At 42.8% G+C, this 27,183-nt stretch overlaps 1 protein-coding gene across 2 annotated transcripts in view; it reads left to right on the top strand.

Moving 5' to 3' along the window:
- ASPSCR1 (ASPSCR1 tether for SLC2A4, UBX domain containing) overlaps positions 1–26,690 on the top strand; it is a 33,758-nt gene extending 7,068 nt beyond the window's left edge. For both annotated transcript variants that reach the window (XM_030233832.2, XM_050981504.1), the window contains exons 5-16: positions 3,731–3,788; positions 4,579–4,652; positions 5,430–5,847; positions 10,302–10,441; positions 11,799–11,880; positions 12,708–12,774; positions 13,526–13,588; positions 13,878–13,930; positions 23,667–23,718; positions 24,415–24,484; positions 24,824–24,999; positions 25,577–26,690. In XM_030233832.2, coding sequence (XP_030089692.1) covers positions 3,731–3,788; positions 4,579–4,652; positions 5,430–5,847; positions 10,302–10,441; positions 11,799–11,880; positions 12,708–12,774; positions 13,526–13,588; positions 13,878–13,930; positions 23,667–23,718; positions 24,415–24,484; positions 24,824–24,999; positions 25,577–25,590 — 1,267 coding nt within the window. In that variant the 3' untranslated portion in view covers positions 25,591–26,690. The remainder of the gene's footprint in view (positions 1–3,730; positions 3,789–4,578; positions 4,653–5,429; positions 5,848–10,301; positions 10,442–11,798; positions 11,881–12,707; positions 12,775–13,525; positions 13,589–13,877; positions 13,931–23,666; positions 23,719–24,414; positions 24,485–24,823; positions 25,000–25,576) is intronic.
- The last annotated feature ends 493 nt before the right edge of the window (positions 26,691–27,183 follow it).

Below are 27,183 nucleotides of genomic sequence, written 5' to 3'. Positions count from 1 at the left end.
TCATCCACCTTTTCTGACAGACAGCAACTTGAGGTTCAAGCTTGTATTCTGTGGCCTGTTTTGTCTGCCTTTTCTGTGATTCTGTACTGTTTCTCTGTGTCTCATCAGTCCTTTCTCTTTTGTGCACCGTTACTGAGGATTTGTCAAGGGATACAGGTAATCTTAATTGGAAGCAAAACCTATTGAAAAAAGGGTGGGGATGAGTATCTTTCCTGGATTGTCTGGAGAAGTCTGAGTGCAGTATCCTGCTATGGTGTGCTGAAGGCACTCTCTGGTGATCTTCTGTTCCAATTCTCCGATTGAGACATTGGAGAAGAAAAAAAAGATTTTTTTTTTCCTTGCCTTTCATCATCAGGCATTGGCTTTGGGAATTTCCTCAGGTACTGCTGCCAGAGGAGTGAGGGAGGTTGGAGCCTGGGTCTTATATCACAAGACAATGTTCTTTTGTATGAGCAGCATAGTCTCTTGATTCTTGCAGAGCATTGTATGGTGTGTTTTATTCCTGAAAGAGAATAATTAATTGCAGAATCACAAATGGAGACAAACCTATTGTAGTGTTGGTTTGGTTGTTCACCTTGAAGTTGACTGTGTTTCATAATCTGAAACTTGAATATAATATTTTGGATGCTCTGGTGTGTCTGTTGCTTTCTGCACAATGGGATTTGTTGTGGTGGCTGGGAGAAATGTTCTGAAATAGTGGTCTTACAGTCTTGGTACTCTAACTCCCTGGAATATTTTGCAACTGGTCTGGAAGCAGTTCTCAGCTGCTGACTTTCCTAAAATAGACCTGACCCTCAGGACTGGTTTTATAGTTTGCTCTATTTGGATTTGCTCTACCTCTGGGTTTCATTGTGACTCGCCTTGTCCCATACCACTGTGCTGTTGCAAGCTTTTAACCATTTGATCAAGATGGCATATGAACTACTACAATTAAACCAGACATCTCAGTTGTGGTTTGTGCTTAACAGATTTAGTCCCTCACATCCTTCAACTGGAAACCATTGATGTTCTCTGGCTCTTGAGAATTACTCAAAGATTGAGTATCATAATTTTCCAATGGCTCTCTCGATCCTGAGTGGCTTCTGGTTTCACTTATATGTCATTGTAGCTGAGTTTTGAGTCTCAGTTTAAATGTCCTTGATGAATTTTCATGGAATTTAATGGCTATTTTCCTTAATTTTCCATTTTATAGGCTGGTTGACTCCCTTTCAGTTCAGTTGCTTTTGTCACTTCATGCTGGGCTAAGTTTGGTTATGCAGACTCCAGTCTTCTGTTGTGCAAGCAGTTTGTTAAAGTGCAAAAGGTGATTTCCCTGTTACCATAACAGAAAATGCTACCTGTGTCCTAAGGTGGTCTTTCCCTGCTGGCTGGGTATATTGCATGTCTGTTTGTGGGGTTCCGAGCTTTTCTAAGAGCAGCAGGCAGACCGTGTAATGTACAGTCACTTCAGAACCACACACTTCATTGGCTGAGTGCATTTTGGCTGTTACTTAAGGGATCCTTTTCCTACATAACTTTGTTTCTGGTAATATTACATCTCAAAATATAAGTGTTTAAATTATGTGATGCTGAAGGCACAGTGTTTTAAGTGATGGGACTCTGTTCATTAAACTCCTTTCCAGGAAAAGTCATAATGCAGCAAGTATTGATCACTGACATCATGTTCTTAGAGTTAACACTTTTCCATGCCCCCGTTAAGATGCTCACAAATTTAGGCGCAAGATAGGGAACGTGCCCTGAATGTACAAGTGTAGGTATAAGTGATGTACTAGATAGAAGCAGTCTGAGTTTCTGCTTAAATTTTGGGACACTTGAATGCTAAGTTGATCAATGTTTTGCAGCTGTACTTATGAGAAAGTGCAGTTATTACTGCTACTGGGGAATTACAAACAATGCAGGGTAATGTGAAGTAGAAATATCTTTCCAAAACTTTTACTTTTCACTGAAAACTACTGGAATTTTTTTCAGGCATAAAATGGCAGGCTGACCTTGGGAACTGCCTCCAGAGGTCTCAGGAGGTGAGCAAGGATGTGTCGTGTTCCTGGGCTGCCAGGTGGATTTCCTTATCTGCTTTGCAGAGAGGTGGTTTCTCTTCAAGTCACAGGTGATGGGTGATGATTTCCTGGTGGGGTGAGTGGAAAGCCATTCCCTCCACCTACCCCCCAGACTGGACTGAAGAGAGCAGTAAGATCAAGGGAGTTTACCATGAGGAGGAGCTACAGCTGTTCTGTGTTTCATGATAAACCAACTGTTGCAGTGCAGATGGGATATACAGCTCTTTACCATGGGATATCCTGGTGCAACTGCAGGCACAGGGAGTTTGAGACAGAATGTGCTAAAAAGAGCTGCTGAGGTCTTTGGAGAAGTATAAATCTTGTCAGTTCTCATTGTATAGATGGGGAATACTGTGAGCAATGTTCTTACCTCTTGTAGTTTCCCAGGCTGGGTTAGGCTGAAATGTCTGAATCTGAAACTTCTGAAAAAATGCTTTTGAGAATTTAGACAGGTATATCTTTCCAAACCAGCACTGTCTTAGAGTGGACAGTGTTTTTCTGGTCACCTCTTAGATTGGCATGCTTGGGATGAGAAGCAGAGTATTCTCCTCAGTCTCACGTTTTACCACATTCTCATCTGATTTCAGTTTGAGTTGCACTTTCCTGAAGGTGGAAACCAACGTGACAGAGCTTCTGATGTTGAATCTAATGCTCTCACTGACTCCAGTGCTTCAGCATAATGTACTGGTTAATTCTGTAAGGCTTTTTACTTTTCTGTAGACATCTGAGGTTTTCTTGGTGAAAGTGTCAATCCTTTTGTTCCCCCTTTTGAAATCACATCATCTTGAGTGGATGAGAACTAGGAATTGCTGTGATAGGCTGTGATTGTCCTTTACCTGTCTGTCTTTTGTATTTGATCAAATGAACATATAATAAAGCTTCTCTTTTACTGTGGAATGCCTCAGTATTGCTCATCTAGAGGGAGATGGAAAGAGTAGCATCTTACTGGTATTTCCCCGTCTCGATGCTAAGGGCCCTTCACTTCTGTCTTCCTTTGGAGGTGTGTGTTGGGAGTTCGCATCATTGCTCATATGTGTCCTACATCACTGAAATGCTTAAATATGGCTTGATTTTCTCTTTGTCTACAGTGGCAGCCTTTCATTTGGTTTTACTTGTTTCATGGTCTCCAGAATCTGAAAGTTTATGCTCCTTGTTTTTGTTTGTTTATTTTCTCTTTTCTTTTTTAAAAATGATACTAAGGCAAGTTTCTTGTCCTTAGTTGATCTGCTTTAGAGTGGTATTTAATTTTGTTTGTTGCTGTGCATATGTGAAAAGAAATGGACCTCTCCCCAGTGAGTTCAGTGTAAGCCATAGTGAAGTTTTTAACTTGGATTAAAAAGAGCAAATATAACTAAATAATGTTTCAGATTGGGTACTGAGGCACACAAACAGTGATGAGTTTAAATTTATCTAGTATGATCAGCTAATTTCAGAATTTACTTTAATTATTTCTTTGTTTTGAAACTTTTAGGCTGTGTTTAAGGAAAAGTGAATGCATTGAAGCAAAGTGTTTACTCAATGTCTAATAGTGATCCTGTGAACTGTGTAGTGGTTATTGCTGGAGCAAAACGGAGGACAGTGTTTCTTGCTGATTTCACTTTGTACTGTAACTCTGCACTGGTTTTGGAGGGGGAAGGCTGTTCTGCAGATGCTGAGTGTTTTGCTTTTTTTTGCAGGGAGTTGATGGAACAGGATGGTGAATTGTCTCCAGTCTGTATTTACATGCGGGATGAGGTAAGGCAGCAAAGGCCTCTCAACTGTCTCATGTCCCTAAAACATAAGAAAATTTAGTTCTGCTTTCCAACCTGGAAAGTGTTTCTTTTGAACTTTCTTGAGAGGGGAAGTAGAAAAATGTTGGTCTTTTCAATGCATGACGTGTCTGTATGGAAAAAAGCTCTCTTGGAACATAACCTTGTGCTGTTGAGACCTCTGAGCCCATAAAATGAGCTCAATGACCTATTTGTGTTTTTCTTTCCAGCTTCTTTTAAAGCTTGAGTCAAAACAGTGTTTTCATTTTTATAAATATTTGCTTTTCTCTGTTTTGATCTTTTTCTATTAATGTTTTGTATGTGGGTATTATGGAATTTGCTCTCCCTAGCTGTCCCCTTTACTTCCCACTGACCTCTGTGGACAGATTGTCTTTATTCTGGAATAGGTCATTACAGACAGATAGGAGGTGTATGTAAGGAAATCGTCTGTCTTGCAGCTCTCAGATGTTGCCTGTCGTTTAACTCCTGACGTAAAAGTAGCTTTGCTGTAGTTGGATCCCACTTGGATGTGTGTATAGGATGAAAATATATGTAGGTCACCTTCCATTGAGATGATTTAATAAGCTGTGAATTTGGAAACAGTACAAGTTGATAGAGATGGATTCAGGTCTGATTTTCAACTGCAGGAGTGTGTTTTCACCTGTTCCTTGTGTTGTGTGGTGTTTCTTTGGATACAGGTTTCTTTCTATAAAGACCTTTACATGCTTTCCTGGGGAAGCGGAGGCCATAACTACTGTCCTCTGGTTTTGTTTTAGATATCAGGAAAAGATGCCCTGGAGAAGATAACACTGAAATCACTTGGCCTGATTGGAGGCAGTGCCATTATCAGGTTGGGAGAAACAAAGTTTGGCCTCTTTATTTTCTCTTTCCACTCTGATGGTGAATTTATTTTGTTTTAAGTACCAAAAGAAAGACAAAAAAAAAAACAAAAAAGAAAAAAGTCACAAGAAAAGACACCAAATTAAAACATTGCGGCATTCAGAAATTATTGCATTTGCCTGTTTATCTCAAACTGCTGCCCAGATGTGCTTTGGCACTGACCAGTCATGTGCAGATTAAAAGAGCTTGTTTGTTTGTTTCTTTTTTTTTCTTTTTCTTTTTTTTTTTTCCTCCTTTGAGTGGAACAGACAATTCAAAGTTAAAAGTCTCTCAGAGAGGGTAATCAGCTACCACTTCATTCTTCCCTGCTCTGGATCTCAGGCACTTAACTCCCAGATGCTGCAGGCCCTGGTGGCTGTTGGGGGGTGAGTCTGGGACAGGGGCAACCTTTCTGTGATCTCCTGACCAGCTCTTTGTGGTATATACAGAAGGCAGGAGTGATTAGAAGCTAGGCTTTACAACTGACTGCTGGTTTTCTCTAGAAGGCAGTTTTCTTCCAGAGGAGTGGGCTCCTGTTCTGTTGTTCTGCACAACCCCCTGACCCTCTACCCCACATTTCATAGCAATTGGAGCTTGTTCTCTATAAGCATCTGGAAGAAGAAAGTTGTTAAATCAGGGTGTATTTGAGTCAGCTGCTGTCTTTGTGTCATGGACATGTTGAGAATAGGGAGGGCAGTACTCCTAGGATTATGGTTTTATTTTTATTCCTTTTGGTGTCTTCTTCAAGAGTTGTCATGAAGAAATGCAATTCATCTGGTGGGGAGGAAGTTGTGGGTGCCACGGTGCCTTGTAATGAGCCAACAGTGAGGAAAGGTTCTATGGAAGAAGCAGTGGATGTGTCTCTACCTCAAGCAAACACATTTCCGGAGGACTTGGAGCACAGGGATGTGGCTGTATCTTTAAACAGCTGCACACACAAGCAAGACTCGATTAAAGATTCTCATGCTAGCTTGGAGGAGCTGTGGCATTCCCCAGAGCCTGAGCCTACCCCATTTGTCCCTTTTTTTGGAGATGGAGAACATCTGGGGGACTCTCCTGTAGCTGCACTATCTTCAAAGCTGCCAACAACTTTTTCGAGCCCTGGAGGTCCTTCTAAGCCAAAGAAGTCTAAGAACAGCCAAGAACTGCAAAAGGAGCAAGAACAGGTAAGGGAAAATGTATTTGCAGTTTGGGCAACAAGGACTTTTTTCTTATCCTGCCTTGCCTGAGGCTGAGCTCCCAAAAAGATGTTTCCAGATTTAGGACTTTTTCCCTGCATCACAGGATTTGGTTCCTTAATGACACACAGTTCTGCCTGAGTTCAGAAAGGAAGTAGGAAGGATTTGAGTTTAAGAATTTGCTGTCCAGAGTTAGGCAACAGAGACAACACAGCTGCATTAAATCACAGTCCAGAAGGTCCTACACCTCAGTGCCACAGATTTCATGAACAAATGGCCACTTTGTTACCTGACCCTGTGACTTAATTTTCTTAGTATTGCAGATGAAGCAGAAACCTTCCATCCTTGTCCTTTTGTACTTCTGCGTGCTTATAGAAGTCTTTTTTGTCTTAATCTAAAATATCTTGCCTCTGAAGTAGTCTACCCATCTGTAACTATCTCCCAGAAAGACAGATTCCGCATCTCACCATTGCTGGTGTCTCTGAAATCAAACTGTGTTTGTTAAAACTAAAAGTGCTTGAGCCATGTTGAGGTACCAAAACTGATGGCTGAAAAGTGCTGTCATGCCATCCCAGAGTCGCCTGGGAATGGTATTGAAGTGTGTTTTCTGTAGGGCAGCTGTATGGAATTGAATGCCTTCAGGAAGGCTGGGTGTGTCTGGCAAGTAGCGTAGCATGAAGTACAGGAGCCATTTAATTAATAATTTACTCCTTGTTATGCACTGAGAGTTTCCCATTCTGGATTCTCAGTGAGCAGCTCTTTTCTTGCTCCTTTGGCTCATCACTGGGGCTACCTTTCATCTTCAGAGATCCCCTTTGTTGTTTCCGACTCTTTGGTACCTCCTAGAGTTGGAGGTTTGATTCTCCTCTGGTCTGATCCAGGACTGAACAATAGAAATCTATAAGTAGAAAGAAAGGATGCCTGGGGAGCTTCAAAGGGGGCTTAGTCCAGGAGCAATTTAGCAAGACTGTGGATGCTTTCACGTTGATGTAGAGACTCTACCTTAGTTGACTTCTTTGTGGTTGCAGCCTATTTTTGATGAGTTCTGAATTGTTGAGGAGCAGAAGCCAAACCCTGGAAGGAATCTCGAGCAGTTATGGACTGCACAAGTTAGCAGAAAGAAGGCATGCCAACCTGCAGTGGTGAATATTTGAGTGTATTAGAAACATGTTTGGGTCTGTCTAATCAGTGTTATTTAACCCTTTGGAGCAGACCCTTAACACGGAGAATTAAAAAGGAGGCTGGGTGATTTGTCCAGTCTCATGTGTTGCTTGCTTCAGTTGCACTCTTGTGTGTGAGGGCTTTGGAAAGGAGGAGTTTCTGCTGTGTCTGGGAAGGGAGAAGAAGTGCCGGGGTTTGTGGTGGTATCCTTCACCAGTCTTGTTGCCCACACTTCTCTGTGCACTGGTGGGAGAGGCAGAACTCCATCATTTCACTGACTCCACAGCCCGATGTGTAGCTGTGCTTTTGGGCATGGCTGAGTGCTGGTGACTGAAGGACTTGCATGAAGCAATGTCTTTCTCAGAGTCGCAGTCCAGTTCAAACCACTTCTGGAGCCAGCCGCCCTTCCACTCCGAGAGCGGCTTTGGAAGCAGTTGCAGATTCTGTTGGGGGAGTTGTGTCCTTGTGTTAAACAGCATGTGATTTTGACGGCTGCTTTCAAGCCCTTTGATCTCTGGTACTTTTGCTGCTGATTGATTACATTTTGTTCCCTCCTCCACTCCTGCCATCTTCCACTCTCCTCCCAGCGGCAACAGCCAAGTAGGGCTAGCCACATGGCATCTGCTTTTTGTCCTTTTTCAGTCCTGAGGAAAAAAAACCCAAAACAAAACAAATTATTTTTAAACATCAAAGGTCCATTTTTGTAAAAGAATCTTCCCATTAATGCTTTGCCTGTGTGTGGTTTTTGAAGCTGAAGAGAGGCTGGATAAAATCTGTGCCGGCATCCCTTCGTTTCTTGGGCTAAAGATGATTTACAGACAGCTGCAAGCTGACTTTGATGTCAGAATGTTAATTATTAGAAGGTAACTTTAGACCAGATTCAGCATGAGATTAGAACTCCCAGAGGTGGTGGGAAGGAAGTGGGTCTCTGGGGAGAGCTTGCTGCTGTGGAGAGCACAATGACTCCTATTTCACTTAAATCATAAGAGTTTTTTTCAGCTTACCTGCTTCCCTGGGAGCAGGATAGTGACTGCAGAGTGAGCTGCATTCCTCCTGACACCTGGCTTTGTCACATAGGCTGCACTTACGTAGATGCTGCTGTGAACATACGGCTTCAGCCTCATGGTGGAAAGTGCTTGATATTTCAGCTTTGGTGGAAGAATAGACTTTGAAGAAGGAAGATACCAAACCTTAGCACAGCAGCTTTGGCTCTTGGGAGAAGTAGGACAGCAAAATGCACAGCTTGCTTTCCTCCAGTTTAGATAATGGAAAGTAGAACGTCCGTGTGGTGGCCATTTATTGTTACAGGAGATGGTTATCTTTTATCACAGTTGCAGAAAACACTGTGTGTGCAGTGGGCTGGGAAGTGGGTTAGTATTCCTGGAGTCTCTTTCGTAATCATTGTGGGAAGTTAATTTTTGGATTCTGTCCATGCTTTAGGATTGTTGGAACCCACAGCAAGGAAGAGGAGGGAACACTTAGGACTGGAATGTATGTCTGCCTTGTGCCATCTTGTGATTCCGAATGCCTTGGCAGATGCCATTAACTGTCACCATAATTTGGATGGGGACTGGCCCTTTCCCTGTGGAATCCCACTGCTGTTGGGATTAACTAAAGGCCTTGTTGGAGCCAATACTAAATGGTAACTTTAGGATTTGCTAATGCAGAGTCTGGATACTTTGGAGTTCTCTCCATTGTATCCTAGAACCCTTCACAACACGCCACAGGATATGCCTCCTCAGTCTTTTGGGTTTGGGTTTTTTCTGAAGACATCTGTTTTCACTACATGTTTAGAATTAAATGAAACTCAAGCCTGTTTGAGGAGATTAAAGTACACTGAGTTCTTGGGGAGGCCTGATTAATTCTCCTTTGGCCTCTGACATAGATGTGCCCTCACTGGAGCATCAGTGGGCAGTGGTTGGATCATGGTGCAACCTGCTTCCCAGCAGATGGTCCTGGGCACTTGGGGTCCTTCCTGAAGCACTGGCATCCTCACCCCACCCCAGGCCTGGAGAAAGCTGCAGCCAGGCTCCTGTACCCGCTCGTTAGGTCTGACCCTGCTCAACTTTCTAAAAGTAGCCAAAGGTCCCACCCACACAACCTCGATCTTTTAATTTCTCAAATTACCCTTTAGTGCCCACAAGTAGAGTGAACATTGCCTTGTAATTTGTGTTGTGCTTTAGACAATTGAGAAGACTCCTGTTCCCAAGTGGCCAGTGCCTGGGGGATGGGTGAGTGGATGGAGGGAGGTCATCTGGGTGTTAATTAGGATTGGAAAGAGTGTATGAGAGAAGGAGGGGATAAGAAATGGGCAGCGAGTTCATTCACAGAGCCTGTGGCATCGTTAAGGTGGCAGCTGACTAGGAAGAAATGCTGGATTAACTACCAAAATTTTTTTTCCTGTGAGCCTCTTAAGCCATGAGCTGTGTCTTCCCTGCATCTCCTAGAGTCTTCAGTATGCTGTTCTCTGTTTGCAAGCTTTGTTTCTTTAAACAGTTTTGGAATTTAAAAAGTTTGACATGTTTGAGATCCAGGAGTTGTAACTGCCTCTCCATTGCTTGACTCTGGTCATGGTTTGTATTCACACAGGCACAGCTGCTGCTTTGGGCAAAAGAGAGAGAGTAGCCAGCACATAACCTTTCCTAGGGAGGGATCCATTAAAGTCCTGCTGCCTGCAGAGATGGCAAATGCTCTTGATCTCAGTGGCTGGGGCTCCGGTTTGGGTTTTTTAGGGGATTGTGGGTATTGGCTTGTTTTGTTTTGTTTTTTTCATAACTGCAACCACAGCTGTAGGCTAGGCCGAGTTGCACTGGAAGGTTTGTCATCATGACACCCAGTTCTGGGCTCTGGAGGCTGGGGGAGCAGGCAGCCAGGCTCTCTCTGCCCTGCTGGGCAGGTGAGAAGGTGTCTGTGTGCAGCTTGGTGTGCCTGCTCTCAGCTCTGCTGTGTAGGGAAGGTGGCCAGTAAATGTTTTAAGTACCTTTGTTGCAGCTGATAGCTAGAGAGAACTGCTCTCCTGCATCTGTGGGCTCTGGTTGCAGCAAAGGCTGATCTCTCACTTTGTAAGTGCAAAACAAAAGAGTTTCACTGTTTAAGGGATCTTTCTGCCCACAAGAAGCCAGGGAAAAATTTTGAAAGGTGTGCAATGAAACTCTGCAGTGGTTTAGTTCAGAGAGCTGACCAGGTCAAAAGGCGGTTTGTAAATACTGTCCTTTTACTCTTTTTCAGGAACCTTATAAGATAAGCAGAGCAATGCATTTAAAACTACTTTTTTTCTGTAGCTTGTAGAACGTGAGCCGCTTATATGTCACCTGGACCTACTGGAACAACTTCCTGATGGCCCAGAAGAACTTCCTGATGAATTTTTTGAAGTCACAGTGGATGATGTAAGGAAGCGTTTGGCACAGCTGCAGAATGAGAGGCAAGTTCCCTTTCTGCTGTGGGTGAGATTTGCTGTGTCTGTTGTTGGGCAGAGTGACAATGATCAACAGAGCTTGTTTTATTTTTGGCCGGTAAGAAACACCTTATCTTCTAAGTAACAGAATTAACCTTTTATTAGACCGCATCAGAAAGACCAAGTTAGCCACAAGTCCAGACCTGAGAATGTTTGGAGGAGGCATACACACACACACACACACACACGCACACACTCACACACATATGGAAATTATAGGAAGCTGACTAACAATGTGTTGCACTGTTCAGGTAGCTTCCGTTCAAATATTCATGATTTTACTTCATCAGACTTCAGTTCAGTAAAAACTCAGATGAAGATAAACTGCCCTTCCTGTCACAGCACCATTTTGCTGTCTGTGTGTTCCTTGAAGAAATTAATTTCATGAATGTATTTAGTTTCAAGTGGGTCAAAGCATTCCTTTAAACATTGCAATAACTCTCCAGGACTGTGAAACAGTCTCTTTTATGCTATAGCCAAGTCCAAGTTGAACTTTTTACTTAGAGTTGATTTTTTTTCCCACAGGCCACTGAGTACACAGAATATGGCCTGAAAATTGCTCTGCTGTTTGTGGGTCTGGAGTATTTAGTGGTACAAATGTAGAGTCATTTGGTTGGGGATTACTGGAATACAGGCCCCCCAAAAAGACCCAATTTCCAAATTTGCTGATGTTTTCCCCTTACAGCCAGGGATAAAAATAAAGGCAAGTTACACATCAGTTACTCAGAGACAAAGAAAATGTACTAAAGCTGAGCATGGGATTTGTTGGGTCTAAACTAGTTTCTTTGCTTATGGGAAAATATGTAATTATTTTCTTATATTTATTGTTTCCTCTTAAATACAAGTAGATTTTTATTTTGTACCCACTATTTATTTTAATAGCCATCTACAATGCCAGTTTTTGAATGATCTGAAACTTTTAATTTCTTTCCCTGTTGCTAATTAATACTTATTAATTTTTTGTGCTGGCATTGTTTTTCAAGTTCAGTAGCTCTTCTGCCCCTGTGGAGTAATCATGTCCAACCCTAGTCTCTGGTTTATTGGGTTAATAAGTCCACCTCTTCTTGAATAGTCTAAGCAGACTATTTCCTGTCCTCTTAGGATCTTTTGGTGCATCTGCTCTCATGAACTTGTACAATAAAAGTAATTTTACATAGTATTGTTGCTGAAACTCAGTAGTTTCAGGAGGTAGGGAAAATGCTGTGAGAGATGGATCAAACAGTTGAGCAGTTCTCATCAGCCCTGCTTGGGTCTTCTGCTAGCTTAATAAAGTAAAAATACATCGGGAAATTACAGGCAACTTGCCTTCCTCCCATGTCTTTAGGAAACGCCTGGAAGAAGCTCCACTGATGACAAAGTCCTTGAAGGAGTCCCAGCTGAAGGAGAAGTTGGAGCGTTACCCCAAGGTAGTTGTTCATTTTCCAGTCCCTCTGGCTAGTCCAGACTTGGGGATTGAGTACCTTGGGATTCAGTTGTGATCAACAGGCCCTTAAGCTACTTAGAGGGAGATTTTTTCAAATTCCCATCCCTATTAATTGTTTCTGGGACTTGCACAACAGTTGTGCCATGTGAAAACAGCTGTACTGTAATATGGTAATATGTCACTGGTTGAGAGACAGGCAGTAGAGTTGCTTCTGTTCGGTTCCAGATGTCTCAAAACCTTTCTGTTGTGCACACATCAGTCTGCCTGACTGAGCCTTCCTGCCTGCTCTCTGTAGACATTTTGTTAGAAACTCATTGAAAGTTAAATGAGTCAATTTTACAATTTGTTTTTTTTTACTCTGTAACTCTGATCCTTGTGCAGTTTCCAAGTGAGGTGCTTTCTGACCAAGCTGGAGGTACAAAGGTCAGAGGTATGTCAGGAGGATTCCTACTGCTGTGGACACATTAGGATGCCAGTAAACTGTCTGCACCTGTCCATGAGGGTCCGTCTTTGGTGGTGGTGCATCATTTAGCACAGGGAGCTCCTACTCTCTGATCAAGTGCTGCTGCATTTTACATCACAGTGCTTTGACGGATGAGCTTCTGTGTCCCCTCTGAAGGCCAGACAGCCCTTGTTCCCTGAGGACTTGCACTGCACTGTTAGCTAGGTTGCTCTTCTGTCCCTGTAAATACCTCAGATCTCCCCATTAAAAAAAAACAACAAATAAACAACTTGCAGGTTCTTAGCCAAGGACAGGTGTTACAGAGAAGTGATGAACCACTGTCCTGATGGGCATTGTCTCTGCTTCAGGTGGTGGTAAGAGTTCGTTTTCCAGACCGCCACGTTCTGCAGGGCTGCTTCCATCCCACTGAGACTGGTAAGACCAATCAGTCACACAATGGAAGTGTGTCTGAACAGGTCACACTGTTGCCTGGCAAAGTAAAGCTGCTCTGAAGAAGCAGCAGAAGGTAGTTACACTGTCATTGTAGGGACTTAGTCCCTGAATGGACTAAGGAGGGACTTTGGGCTAGTTCAGTTAGCTAAGGGCTGCTTAGTGGAGATGGCAAAATACTTGTCCTTATGTGGACAGGAAGCTGTCCCACTTGCTATCCTCTTGTTTGTATCTAAATGATGTGTTACTGGGATGCATTTGGGGACTTCCTCTGAGTTGGTGTGTAGAACATTTTTCACCCCCTTCCCCAATCCAAAACCTATTCCAAAAAGCAGGAAGGAAAAAAAAAAAAACAACTTCAGCAACTCTACTAAGAGAGGATGTACCTTTATGGTTCTGTCAGTTCACAAAAGGCAATCAGACCATGCACCAAGTAGCTCTTATTGTTATTACTGGAGATCCTCTTATTCTCAGCTGTCAGCCATGGTTACCTGCACAAACTTTTTTGATAATTTTGTAGGCATCCTTAGATTTTCCCAAGGGACCAGCACATCAAAGTAACTTGTTTTGTTTGCTTTTTTCTACAAGAAATTTATGAGAGGAACTGTGTACTTTGGAGTAAAAGGCAATCTCCGTACCTTCTAGAGGGTGTTTCTGCTGTTACAAGTCAATCTTCTTGCCCAACATTTGAAGAACCAAATGTAATTTAGCAAACCTTTCTCTCCTTTTTCCACAGTTGGCATTTTGAGAGACTTTGTAAGAAGCCACCTTGCCGATGCAGAGTTGCCATTTTACTTGTGTGAGTGCTGTTGGTAATATTTGGCCTTACTTTATAAAGCCTGTTTCTAGCTGTGGGATGTTGATGCCTGAGAGATGACCTGGAAGGGAATGCCTTCCTTAAAACACAGCTTCACAGTGCAAAGAAGGTGTAACCTGCTCCCTTAGCTATGTTATGCTTCTGTCTAAGAAGCAACCTCTGTGGGCATATGAATGTGTCATCCCTTCAGAGAGAAGGGATGCCTCCCATACCTATGTTTGATTTTCTGTTGCTAGGTGGTTCTGTTTTATAATTTGTTTTTTAACTTCAGTTGTTGCACCTCCCAGAATCATCTTGAACAATGAAAGTCTGACGCTGTTTGAGGTAAGGACTCACACATGGGCTGTTATTCTCTCTGGTTTGTGCTCCCCTTAATCCTGCCTCAGGCTTTAGTTACTTTTAGAAGAAGCTGGGTAATGCTGTAGGCTTCTGCTCAGCCCAGGCTAGTGGAACCAGGTGCTTTGGAGCACAAGCTCTTCACCAGAAGAGGTCCACCTTGTGCAGCAATAGGCAGAGGCACGCTGGGGCAGGCTGGGTGGAGATTCACACTGTTTGGTACACACACTGCAGTTAACCTGTAATGTTATTGTGAGAGCGGGGCTGAGCTGAGTGTGCTTTATCTGTAGCTGGACTAGGATAGTAAGAGAAGAGACTCAGTGTGGACAGGGAACTGTTTTCAATTGCTACAGTGGGAGCTAGAGGCCATATTAGACAAAAATCTGACTTCTTTGAAATCACTATGTGAGAGTCAATGTGCACTCAAGGATATGCATTCTCTTTTGCAATTTTTCTGTGGAAACACTGAAATACAGGTGTTCAAATTCTGATTCCTGGAGATTTTTTGCAAGTGTCAGATAAGGTGGTCTTGATGTCCCTGGCCAGACTATTGGCTGTGTAGATCACACATCTACATTAGGAGTGATCGCATGATTTAGCCAGTGACTTTGCCCCAAACTCATGCTGTTTAAAATGTTCTGTCATTCAGAGCTGAATGGACCATTCCAGACTGGTGCACCAGAGATCCTTCAGAGTACAGGCTCACTCAGCAGCATTGAGAATTCTTGTTTGATGCCTCTGAGGGAGCAGAAGGGCTGGGGTGGGGAGTGGGATAGAGAAAGGGACTTTTCAGGCAGCATGGTGAATTAGGTAGTGATTAGCATGCCTTGGAAGTTGTTTGCAATGGAGTTTTCCAAATTCCACAACTTGCTGACCGGGCCACGTGGAAGAAATACACATGCAGATGCTTTTAGATGATTGAATATTCAGACCTGTATCTGCCTCCTGATGATTCTCTGATGCTGGTTCTGGTCTCCATTGTTAACCTTGGTCTGTTTTCTGAAATGTTCTAAATCCTCTACTTACTGTCTTACTTACTGTTTACTCCTTGCCTGCTTCCCCCGTCCTGCAGTTGTGTTCTTTTATTTCCTCTTTCTCAGTGCGCATCTCATGTTTCTCTGGATGTCTTCTGAAACATGACTTTTTCAGTAAAACACCACAGGAATAATTACATCTCGTTGTCTTTGAAATAAAAAGCCTTTTGGCAGGAATTTTGTTTAATTTGCTGCGTCAAAGCCTTTGTTCTGTACCTGGCACCATTACTGGTGCTTGTTATACGTGTGGCAATTTCCCGGTTTCCTAGTTGTGACATTTACTGTGAAATTCATTCTTCGTGGCAGCTCTCTGAGACAAGAACACATGTTAAATTAGTGCTCTTTGAAGACTTGGAGGTGCCTTACAGCCCAGTCTTAGGGACTTCATTAGAAATCACAGCTTTGTGCAGAACCTGGTCGATGTTAGTGTCAGACATCTCCAGTCTGCAGCGGCTTTCTGTAGACTGCAGTGCTTGCTGTGGCACATGGCAAAGGTGCAAAGCCTTGGTTTTGATACAGAACTGGGACTGCTCAAGATGCTATGCTCAAAAGTGGAAAATTCTTTGCAAATGGAACTGTTTTAAGGAAAATTTCTTTTCTCATATCCTCTCTGTCACCATGAAAGAGGAATAACGTCCAACTAAGATAAAAGGTGTCAAATCCAAACCTGATTTAAGATACGTTTTTATTCATGCCACATATAATCACACCATAGTCAAATTAAACTAGTGGTTATGTTGAGAATTTGGGTGTAATTAAAGTAAAATGGAGTCAGGTAAAGTAATTTGAGCTTCATACACAGCTCAGTGAGCTCTTGCACTGATCATTATGGCTTTGCAGCAAAGTCTTAAGGTGGTGAAATCATCAGCTCATTACTGAATAGCAGTCAAATCAAAAACAGCCTCCTTCCAAAAGCAAAGTATTCAGAACAAAATAGAGAACTTCGCTGTGTATGGACCAGGGTTTGTCTGAATAACATCCAGATCTGATCTCACATCTTCAGAAGGAACTGGTGAAGGTGCATAGAAGGGGAATGAGGTTCATCAGAAATGTGCAATGTCTCCTGTCCAAAGAAAGACTGAATAGGTCAGGACTTGCCAGTCTGTAAAAGCTGTGACTAGAAAGGGAATAACATGCCAAGGAGAAGCTGGAATTGCATTGAGTTCTTGAGTATGAGTGAGTGGCATCAAGTGAGGCAAGCAGGAGCTAGAATAGATGGAAGAAGGTGGTTGGTCATGTGTCAGAAAACTGAGGCGTAGAATTCCTTGTCACAGGGTGCCATATACTGAAAGGATGTACTGATTTGAGAGAAATTTGGACAAGTTCAAGGAAGATACTTAGTAAGTGTGTCTTAATATATAGAAACCTTTTCAGGAAGCTTCTAAACTGAAAACTATTGCTAGCTAATCACTTATAAGCAAGGATACTCTTTTTTGTTCATCTGGGTTTTGTTCACTGTTAGGGTACTGGCTGGATTGAATGGACTTCTGCTCTGCCTATGGTTCTTCTCTCCTTGGGAGAGCTGTGTTTAATGCCAGTGGCTGTGTAGCCTGTGTCCCTTGCTGGGGGCCCTTCAGCCTTTTCAGGTCACGGTCTGTTATGGCAGGAATGATTCTGTGTGTTTGTAAACATTTTACTTGGATGAAGCATCAAACATGAAAGAAATTCCTGTCAAGAACTTGTCATGCTTTTCTGGTTCCCCAAACTGCTGTCAAAGACCACAGAACTCTGACCTGTGAGGATGGTGCCTTATCCCTGTTTGGCCTGGCTGACTGTGGGAGAAGCTTTGCTGCTGTTAACCAATGTAAATCCATATTCCTCTTTAACTTTCACCACGTTAGTGCAGACCCCATGCCATCATTTTCCTGCTTGGGTAAGTTTTCCCTTCTGCTGGGGTCTGGGTGCCTGGGAGAAAGGGGCTGAAGGGCCTTTCTGCTCTGGATAGAGACAGGTGTGGGAATCACTCCAGCTGTTGTGTCCATGCCCACTGTGTCATTGTTGGATGCCGTGTTTGGAGGTGTCTGTTCCCAGTGAGGCTGCACTGCCTGAGCCTCGAGGTTCTCAGCAGAAATAAGAATTAAAGAGGTAATCTTTGTGGTCCTGGGGTAGGAGGGGCAGCGGTGGGGGTGGGACCTGCTCACTGCTTCTCACATGAGGCTGTGGCCTTCCAAACTGAGAAATGTTCAGTCTGGGAAGAGGTTTGTGTGGGCCAAGGGTCCCCACTGGCTGTGAAACCGAGTGCTGTAGAGCAGGCTGCAGTGCCTGACTGTGCCCTGCATGGGGCTAGGCTCTGTGCAGGGGGGTTTGTAGAGACCTTTCCCTTTCCATTCATCTTGTGGTTTGTGGAAGGGAAACATCTCGTACTTTATTCAGAGCTCCCCTTCTGTTCCCTGATCTGGAAGGAGGGAGGTAAAAGGACAAAGCTGCTCTGTAAAGACAGGAGAGAGATGATTAAGGTACTTTGTAAAGTAATGTGCCTTTGGGTCTGGGGATAGAGGAGCTTTTGCTGTAAGGTGTCCTGGCAGTAGACAGTACCCCTTAGTGGGAAAGCTTGTTCTGGAATAACAGTGTTGTGGTGTTTAGGTTGTGACTGTGAATGAATTCTGTGGAGTATGCAGTTCTTCCAGACATCATAGGAAAAAGAGAGCTTGGGTAAAGTAATAGTACAACTAATTGCTCAAGTTTTTTGATGTGTCTTTGTTGGGTTTGAAGGATGTGTGAAAGGTTCTGGAAGAAATTTGTCTTTAGTGGTAATACATCTCTTTAAGGGTTCAGGTTGTATCATGCAACTGCCAAAATTCACCACTTTTGCCCCAAATGCTGCATGTCACTCGTGGTAGCTGTGGCCTCTTGGGATGCTTGGCACTTGGTGTGCTCCCCTTGCAGAGATGGCTGCTCATAACCTGACTCTTGCTTTTTCCAAAGCAGGTACTACCATAGTGTATCCAGCCATTCTGGACTTTTTTCCAACATTTAATTTTCATGTTATCCCAGGTCCTAAGTTAGCAGTAGGTTATCCTCCACTCTAAACACTATGTTGGTGTTGTTGGTAAGGAAAAATGGATGGTGTCTGAGGCAGTAATGTGGGCACATTTGAGGATTCAGATATTTATAAATTACTGAAATTTGTGCTGAAGCCAGTAGCAGAAGTGACTGCAGATGGTGGAATACCATATTACCAATATTTCTGCTCTTTCCACCCTCTCCCTCCATTCAAGCTGACAAGTTTGGCACCACACTCATTACATTTGATCACTTACAATGAAGGGAGAACCTTTATGCTGCTAGCAAAACCAGGAAAAAAGACAACTGTTGTTGACTTGTTTGCCAAGATACTTGGAATGAAAGAACTGTCTGAAGTGAATGCTCCCAAAATCTGTGTGTATTTACAGTATAGTGAACACACAAATTGGCAGCAATGTGGAGGTTTTGGAACCCATAAAGACTTCAAGGCATTGCTTTGATTTTTTGTTGTTGCTGTTTTTGCTGGCGGCCTTCTCCTCGTGTCCCTTGAAGTGTTTTATAATGTTCTGCTCTCCAGAGCTGATGAACCACAGGCTTCCCTGTTGTAGCACTTGGCTTTGGGTTCCTTGTAGCTTCAGTGGCTTGTTTGTGATTTTTCTAGGCTGTCTGAGCTTTTCAAAGTTGCTTCTTAGCTTCTTTCTCCTCCCAGAAACAGGCAGTTTTGTAGTGCATTTCTGGGGTGGATAAGTGGAAAAAATAATTGGTTGCTGTGTTAATACTAGGAAAGATTTAGCAGAAAGTAGGAGTACCAGTCACTGGAAAAGTCGAGGCAGCAGAGGGGGCAGGAGGCCATCCTCTGCTTACAGAGAAGCTACAGGAATCTGCGGGCTTCCACATAAATACTTAGGTCTTCTAGTCAGATCTTAGAGTGCACTGAGTGTTTCCTCTGTCACATACCATGGGGCAGAAATCCAGACGAGCTGTTTGTTCCTTTCTTTGTCTTTGGTTCTCTTCCCATATCCTATTTATTAATGCCAGTTTGGGCAGTATGTCTGGCGGGCTTCTTCAGTGAACCTGACTGTGACTCGGGCAGTACGAAGCCTTCTCCTTTGGCAAGAGTCTGAATGCAATTTCAGAAAAAATTACTTCATCAGAGTCAGTCCATCAGAGGCATTTCCTGTGGCAGGCCTTGTGGTTATTGCACTCGCTGGCAAAGAAAATTGCAATTAATACTGAAATTCATCCAGCACAGAGGATGGCATTCACCTAAATATCTTGGTCTTCTCCATCCAGGATTTTATCATCTGACTGAATTCGGTAGCAATCTCACCTTCCCTTTGTGGTGAGGTTACTTATGCAGGATAGCTGGGTTCTTCAGTCCAGTGAGAGGCTCCTTGCACAACTGAATTTGAAGAGGAAATCCTGCCCAAAATGTTCACTGCTGCTGTCAGTTTTGAAGGCCAGATCTTTCTGATCTCAGCTATCAAGGTCTCAATGAATGCTCTTTGTATTTGGATGCCTTCATAAGTAGCCTTCTCAAAACAATGTTTTTAAATCTTATCTTTGCTTTATGAATTTTAAGGGTCCCCTGCCCTAGCTGGGTGAGATCTCCTCCATGTTGGCCACAGAATATCCATCTCTTCTGGCAGTTGAAGCCCACATTGGGCAGCTTTGTTCTCAGGTTATAAACTTGAACCGCTTGATCTGCCTCTTTCACCATGACTGTGGTGTTTATTTCTGTCTCAGCAATGCTGTGCAGTCTTGCTGGAGAAACTTTTGATCCACCGGCCTTCCAGTTGACTTTTCCAAGAGCTAGTTTATGTGTTTGGGGTCTGTGTACTATGCAGTATTTCATGTTGGTGGCTTGGATTTCTCCTTCCATGCGCGTGTTCCTTTGAAGTGCTTATGTTCTTATTCATCTTCCTAACATCAGTCTAGCAGCAGACCTGTGGCACTGTGATCTTCTGGGATTGTGTAACGGAAAGAATGCTGCTCCTTCTGGCAGCTGTGAGCTCCCTTCAGCAGCAGCCTCTGCCTGGCTGACAGCATTGCTGTCAGAGAAGAGAACAGCTTCCTGAGAATAATGTGCATCATCTACAATGCTCTGTTCTAGGATTTTTTTGCATATGTATGTCTAAGAAACAGGAAGTATTGAGGTGTTATTTGGGGAGGTTTCTGCCTGAAATATTTTATGCATTCTAGAGAACAAGTTACTAAAACATGCAGTAAAACAAAGCAGAAATGTCTCTCTGCTGTGTCACAGGTGGATCCACCAGGGACTATTCTGAAGTGGATATTTTTATCGTGGAATGTGAGATGCAGCAGCCCCAGTGCCACTCCACAGCCAGGGTGCCATGCTGTCACAAACCACGCTCACCGCTGCCAGTGTCTCAGTAGCTGTTTGCTCTCTGTGGGTGAAACTGGAGTTACTCAGCTGTAGTTTCAGACTGAATGGGGCTTTATGAGTAGCAGAGTGGTCTGCAGAGCTCTGAAATAGACACTGTTCACTTAAACTTCTGCAACTGTAACCAAACAGGTGGATGGAGCTGTGTTACATCTTTTTAAAATCTGAGGAGATTTTAAAAAGTAAGTATCATTTAGAGTGATACTTATTAAATGAGAAGGGTAATAAGCAGGACATTGACTTCCTTTCCTCCTTGCCTCAGTGACTTTCTAATCCCTTCAGACGCTGTCCTGTGATTATAACCTTGGATGGGTTTCTTGAGATTTGCATGCTTAATTCTCATTGCTGCTGCTGCCATCCTGTGTGACCTTGAGTAAGTTATCTCTTTAGGTCTCAGTTTTTCATCTGTATAAAAAAGAAAAGCCCCAAAAACAAAAACAGGAAACCCTCAAAAATACAAACAACCCATAAACTCAAAGTATTTTTATTTACATTGCATCTATATAATTGCACAATGGGACACCATTTTCAGTTGGAGTTCTAGGTACTGGTGCAGTAAATCTGACTGCATGTTGTAAATACATCTTGGACAGTGTGATTTGAATAGTATAGTTCAATAGATTAATAGCATCTATTTCCCCAGTCAGAATGGCAGTTTTTTGGCTGGAAATCAAAGCAGCAAGGAAGAGAAATGCTGGGTGTTGGAGTGTAGTAACTGGCTGCTGGCTCAGTCCTATTGTAGTAATTCTCTGCACATATGTGAGTGGAGTTTTTTGAGTTACTTGTTTTGAACATCCTTTGATTTTTTTTGGTCAACCTGGCGGGCTCCTAAGAATTCTCAAAATCTGCTCTGATTCACAGATGTTCTTGCAGGAACCCTATGCAGTGAAGAACTGCAGAGTTGTTCTAGAAACGTTGTCAGATGCATTAGAACAACTGCAAACATTTGAACAGCTGACTTGAGGATACAGTTTTCAGGTGATGGTCTGCCCAGTGTTTGATCATTACATTTGTAGGTGTGTTAGAGAATGCTGAGGGCTTTGACTTTGGGCTTCTGTGTTTTCATGGATAGAATCTACTAAAACCTTCTCATCTTTATGCTGAGACAGTTCTTGGACAGTGGATCATTCTAGTGGTCTGCTTTTATTTTTTCATGTGAAAAAGCTGCTGATTTAAATACTTCAGATTACAAAAAACTCTGTGACAGTGTTAGGTCCTGCCAGGGACTGTCTGGAAAATTCCCAGGTGAGGGGTAGCTGGCTGCCTTCTGTGCTGCACCCTCAGGGAGTGCTGGGATTGGGGTGGTACCTGACAATTCCACACAAAGGAAGCTAGACCAAAGGTTCTGTGCATGAGCAATAGTCTGTTTGAATTGGAGAAAAAAACATCATTGGATGGAGGTTTGGAAAGAAGGGACTCCATGTTGGCTGACCCCTAGGAAAGGATAGGGATGCAGGGAAAGGAGCCTTGTGAAGGATGTTGCATCCTGTGTACTGCAGGGCTGCTGTCTAGCTCCTCTAAGTTTCTTTCAATTAAGATTTTGAACCGAAACATTCGAACTGATGTTTTGCCAGCAGTAAGAAATGGTTGTGAACGTGGATCCTGAAACTGTGAACCATGGTTATTTGATAACCTGTGAGTAAATAGGGTAGAGGTTTATATTGGGGCACAGTCTGTCTATATGTTTGTTTGTTGAGTGAGTCTGTCTAGCTCTTGGTCTGTATTTCTCACTCTCTTTCTCTCTTTGTGCCTCACACAGGCCCTGCCATGAATTTTCTCTGACCCCTTGGGGCCATTCCCACATAAGGCTTTGATGTGTGTGCCCAGAGCTTGATTGACAAGGAAGTTTCAGTGGCAGCAGCAGGGAAACGAAGAGAAAAGGGCAGGGCTTTGAACTAAAGGGCTTTGAGTTCTGAGTTTCTGTGCTTACTTATCTCCTTCAGAATGTTAATTATTTACCAAGATAATTGGTTGGGAGGCAAAAAAAAGAGAGGGGAGGTTATTAAAAAATTCCAACACTAACACACTACAAAAACCTCATTTTCTAACTTGCAGCTGGCATGAAAAGGATGTTGTGTGTAAAAGGGCTTGAGTGTATGTGTGTTGGGGGGGGGCCTTTTTTTAAGGCACCCATTTCCTAAATAGACGAATGATGTAGGAACATCAAAGCTCTTTTGAGAGTTTTTTCTGGGATTTCTAAACCATGTCTGGTACTTTGTAATTAAAAAAGTTTATGGAGAGCTGTCTTTGTGACTGGAGCAGGCAACCTTAGGCCCTGTTGATTGAGGAATGAAATGTTAAAAGACCTAATAAATAACTATTTTGCTAAAATGTCAGTTCAAGGATGTGAATTTGCCTGGATGCCTTAGCAGGAGCTGAGTCTTGGAGCAGAGTGATAAATGTCTCCTGTTTCAGCCTAGCGTGATGTTGACTGTGCTGCATGACACAGTCTCCTGTGGCCTCTGGATTAATGTCAAAGAAATGCGTAACACCATATGCTCCTCTGAAGCTTGGAGGCAGGAAGAGAGGTGAAGCTATTTCATTTTGCCTTCAGTTAATACAATTTTATTAGTCTCCATATTAGGCAGGAGTCCACAGCCTCCTCTGTGAAGATCAAGGTTCTTTTGAGTTCTGGTAATTGCTGTGCTGGATTGAGTCCAAGGACCATCATTCCAGTACCCAGCTTGGGCTGATGGTGGCAACAGAGGCTCAAGAAAACTCCGGAGCAGTCAGTCTGCCCTGCACAGTTCCCAAGTACCTATGAGTGATACCAAGTGGGGCAGTGCCTTGCTTTTATCTGGTTATTTATTTATTGGATCAGTATGACAAGTTTAGTGTTACAGTTTTGTCAGGGAAAATGTAGACCATTAATTAATACTTGCTGTACAGTTTCTGGCTATAGTGGTACTTGCCTCTTACACCATGATGATTTGGTTTCTTTACCTGTCTCTTAGTACAAGGCTTCCCTAAAGCTTAACAGAATTTTTTCAGCTAGTTGTTCTTTATGTGGTATTATACTGGCATATAATGCATGTAATAAATATGATGTTTGTTTTTTCAGAATCCTTTCTGGAACAGCTGGTTATGCCATATCATATTAATCTTCTGCATATCATGCCCTTTTAAAAATCTAAGCCTGAGCTTGTAGTAGTGTCTGTTTTTAGAATGAAATTTAATAAATTTGACTTTCTTGCTCTGTGTTTCCCTTGGTAACACTTGTCTTGAACTCCATGAATTTGTCTGTAGCTGTCTAACCTGCCTCTAATGTGAACTGTGAAAGCATCTACAGACAGTGATACCTTCTTTTCTCCTTTTGCGGCAGGCTAACCTTTTCCCAACTGCTGTCATTCATTTTGGATCTGAGGAGCGCAGGGGTGAGTGCATTTCCTTTCTCATGCAGCTGACTGTATAGTTCCTGCGGTAGAATCACTGTTGCATCCTTTCTGTCAAAAGAAGTTCTTCTGTCAAAAGAAACTGCAGTCCTTGAGGGTGCTGGTGAATGTTCCCATTCTGACTGGCAAAAGCTTGAGCACAGATATAGACATTGTACCTGTGTTATGGGATTTCATAGGCTAGGGATTAGGCATTGTCTGCCATGGGATCAAAAATAGTGTAAGAATGACTCCATAGGAAAAAAATCCTGTTCAAAATGTTAACCAGACAAATATCTGTGAAATGCTTTTGCAGAGCTCCTGAGAGCTTCTGTGGTAGTGGACTTGCTGGAGATGGTAGAACAGATCTGAATCTTAGTTTCTTTGGCATCTCTTTTTTATGCTTAGAATCCCTGTTTCTCCCAGAGATCAAAGTATGCCATGGCTTCACAGAAAAGTTCCTGGGATGCAGTGAGCACTGAAATGCCACGGTCTTGAGGTTTGAATGATTAAACAGAGCACCTCTGAATCGAGAAAGAAACTGGCATGGTTTAGTAATTTTCTTTGTCATTTGGAGAAAGGTGATGTAGGTTTGCTGTAGTATACAGCAGGTATTTTTTGAGCTGAGAGCTATGTGATACTGTGGTGATTGATGTATCTATGTTACCAAATAAGTGATTTGGTTTCATTTCTAAACAGCTTGTTACCTGAAATCAGACCTGCTGAGCTCTGCAGTTTCTTCTTCTGCAGCTGATTTATTAGTAGCCAGGTATGTTGGGATTCAGTAGAGTTGCAAATGCCTTAGTATTTCAGGAGTGGGAAGCATGAAATGAACCCATCTTACTACAGAGGAAAGTACTTTGAAGATATTAGGACTTCCTTCTGTCCAGAAGCAGTTGTACTGTCATACTCGACTTCATAGCTTTGTTAGTCCTTTGCAAAGTAGGATTTCAGTGACTTAAGTAAATACTACTGCTTCTATCATGGAAAAAGAAGAGCTTTTTCAAACTAATTTTATAGGTTTAAAGGTGGTGGTGGTACGGCGGGCTATTATGAAAAATGAAGCTTAATTCTATTTGCTTATTTCCTTTCTCTGATATTTATCCAGATCACTAGTTCCTTCTGCTTCATCAACTTTAGCATCAGTGGTTCCATCCCTATCTGAACCAGAAGTGGGAAGTGACAAAGAGACCACTGAGCAGCCAGAACCAGCCAGCACTCAGGGAGCTCCACAAGTGCTTAGAAAAGCCCCTGGGAAAATACCCAAATGGCTGAAGCTTCCAGGTATCAATGAATCATAGGAGAGCTCTGTTCCTTCTGAACTGCCCCAAAAGGCAGCCTCCTCTCTGCCAAATGTTGGATATTGATCGTATTGTTGCAGATGTCAGCTTATGTTTGCAGGACATTTGATTCACTGCTTGTCAGTCACGAATTTGTTCATGACTTGAACCTCAGCCTTCACTGGAAGCGTATATGAATGCAGATTCTCAATGCTGGGAAGTCTGATACCTAATCCATATGATTGTAGCATCTTATCTGTGTTCTGCACTTGGTGTGCTGAGCTCTACACTCTGCCAGTGTCAAATACTAATAGGCAGGATATTCTACATACCTGGCCCATGTAATCTGTTAAATCTCTGGCATAACTTTCCTTTTGCTGCTGTAGTCTGTTTTACTTTTACTTCTCTTGAATTTTTTAGTTGGTCTTCCTTTTTTCAGTCTTCACTGCAAGCCAGTAGGGGTTTTCCATAATTAAGATTGCAAGCAAGTGTCCATTATAATTTTTTTCTTGTTTTATTGAGAAATGAGTAAGTGATAATTATATGTTAAGTGTTTTAATGGTGCTGTGTTTATTTTGTAGGTGGAAAGAGATGAAGCATCCTGAGCTGCTGGATCACTGAGTTGTCAGCTGTGCCCTCTTCTCCACGAACTTACTAAGAATGTGTAAAAGGTGTTGGTGGCCCTGGAGAGATCTAATCTGTATGAACATTAGTTATAAAAAGAGAATGGCTATTTCAGATACCAGTTGCAGCTGGTGGAGGAGTGGAGGGCCTGTTTGTGGTCTTTGTGACTACAGAAGCAGGGTTAGAGGTTAAATTTAAGGTTTCTTGCATGCAAATAATAAGAATAGAGAAATAAGGGGGACATGATTCCTATATACTTTCTGCAAAGGACTTTTTTCTGTCCATATTTTTAAATTCACATCCTCTCAGTTCCACCTTCAGAGGTCACTTGAGTCTAGCCTGCATTCTAGTGGCAAGATAAAGTCTGTTTCAGCTTTACCTGTAATTGTTAAGTGGTGCCTAGAACAAGACTTCTCTCTGCTTCTTAGTGATTAGGGTTAGTGCTGCTGATAATACTGGACATAGGTGACTGGAAAATGAATGAAGAGGAAGCACTTAAGTTACTTAAACCAGTTCAGATCAGTGAACTTTCCTGTGAAGCACCTGGGCTGCTGCAGTCATATTGTGTTCAGTTGCCAGAATCTTGTTAACAAGGAACACAGGTGTCTGTTCATGGAATGCCTGTTGAGCTTGTTTCTGCCCTAAGCTCTAGTTTTATTTTCACTGTGTATAATTACCATCTGTAATTAGTTACAGCCAGGGAAAAAACATCCAGTTGAAGGGTCTCTTCAAATGACAGTGGATTGGTGGACTGAGTATTCCCAGAGCAGGGTAGCTGTGCTCTGCACTGCAGTTGGTGTACAGGGAAAAGGCCCAGTCCACATCTTTGTCTCCTGCAGACATCGTGGGAGGATGAATATTGGTTAGAATTGCCCTTACACTGGAGATAAACTCTGTTGTGCCATGGCAGTCATGGTGCTAGGTTTTATTTGAAGTCTCCTCCGTGGATCAGTGATCTGTGGAGAGCTGGGGTTCCATGGTACAGTAATACCATGTTTTCCTTGTTTCCTCCCTGCACTATGTGTGCATCTGCACAATTTGTAGATGTAATAAAGCAGAGTGGCCACGGGGGCCCTTTTAGTCAGTACCTTTATTAGCTTCTTGCCCTGGCACTTGGTGTGTCTGTCAGTTCACAGGAACCTGCTCTCTTTTCAATTTGCCTGTCATGCCTCATTCCCTTCTTCCCATTTTTTTTTTCACCAAGCAAAACAGAGCTTTGTACCATCTGAGTGAACTTCAAAGTGGCTAGAAAGGGCACCCTGGGTTCCTGGCACTTGTCATTGTCTCCCTGCCTGGCCAACATTTCCCTTCAGGTCTAATTACTTCCAAATGCTCACAGATGCTTTGAAGAAACTTGGAGGGAGGGGGAGGCATGAAAGAAAGGTGGAAGAGGAAGAAGGAGACTCAAAGCAGAAGGAGTGCAAAATGCTTTAGCAAAAAAAAAAAGATTGATTTCTTATATGACACCCAGACATGAACAGGGAACGTGAGAGCACTTTGTACAGCTCCTGCACTCAACCCTCCCTGTGGAAAGCAAGCCCTTCTGCCACTTGATAGGCTATAA

This window comes from Serinus canaria, chromosome 18 (genome assembly GCF_022539315.1).
Source record: "Serinus canaria isolate serCan28SL12 chromosome 18, serCan2020, whole genome shotgun sequence".
NCBI classification, from domain to species: Eukaryota; Metazoa; Chordata; class Aves; order Passeriformes; family Fringillidae; genus Serinus; species Serinus canaria.
This window is presented reverse-complemented; position numbering and strand designations above follow the sequence as displayed.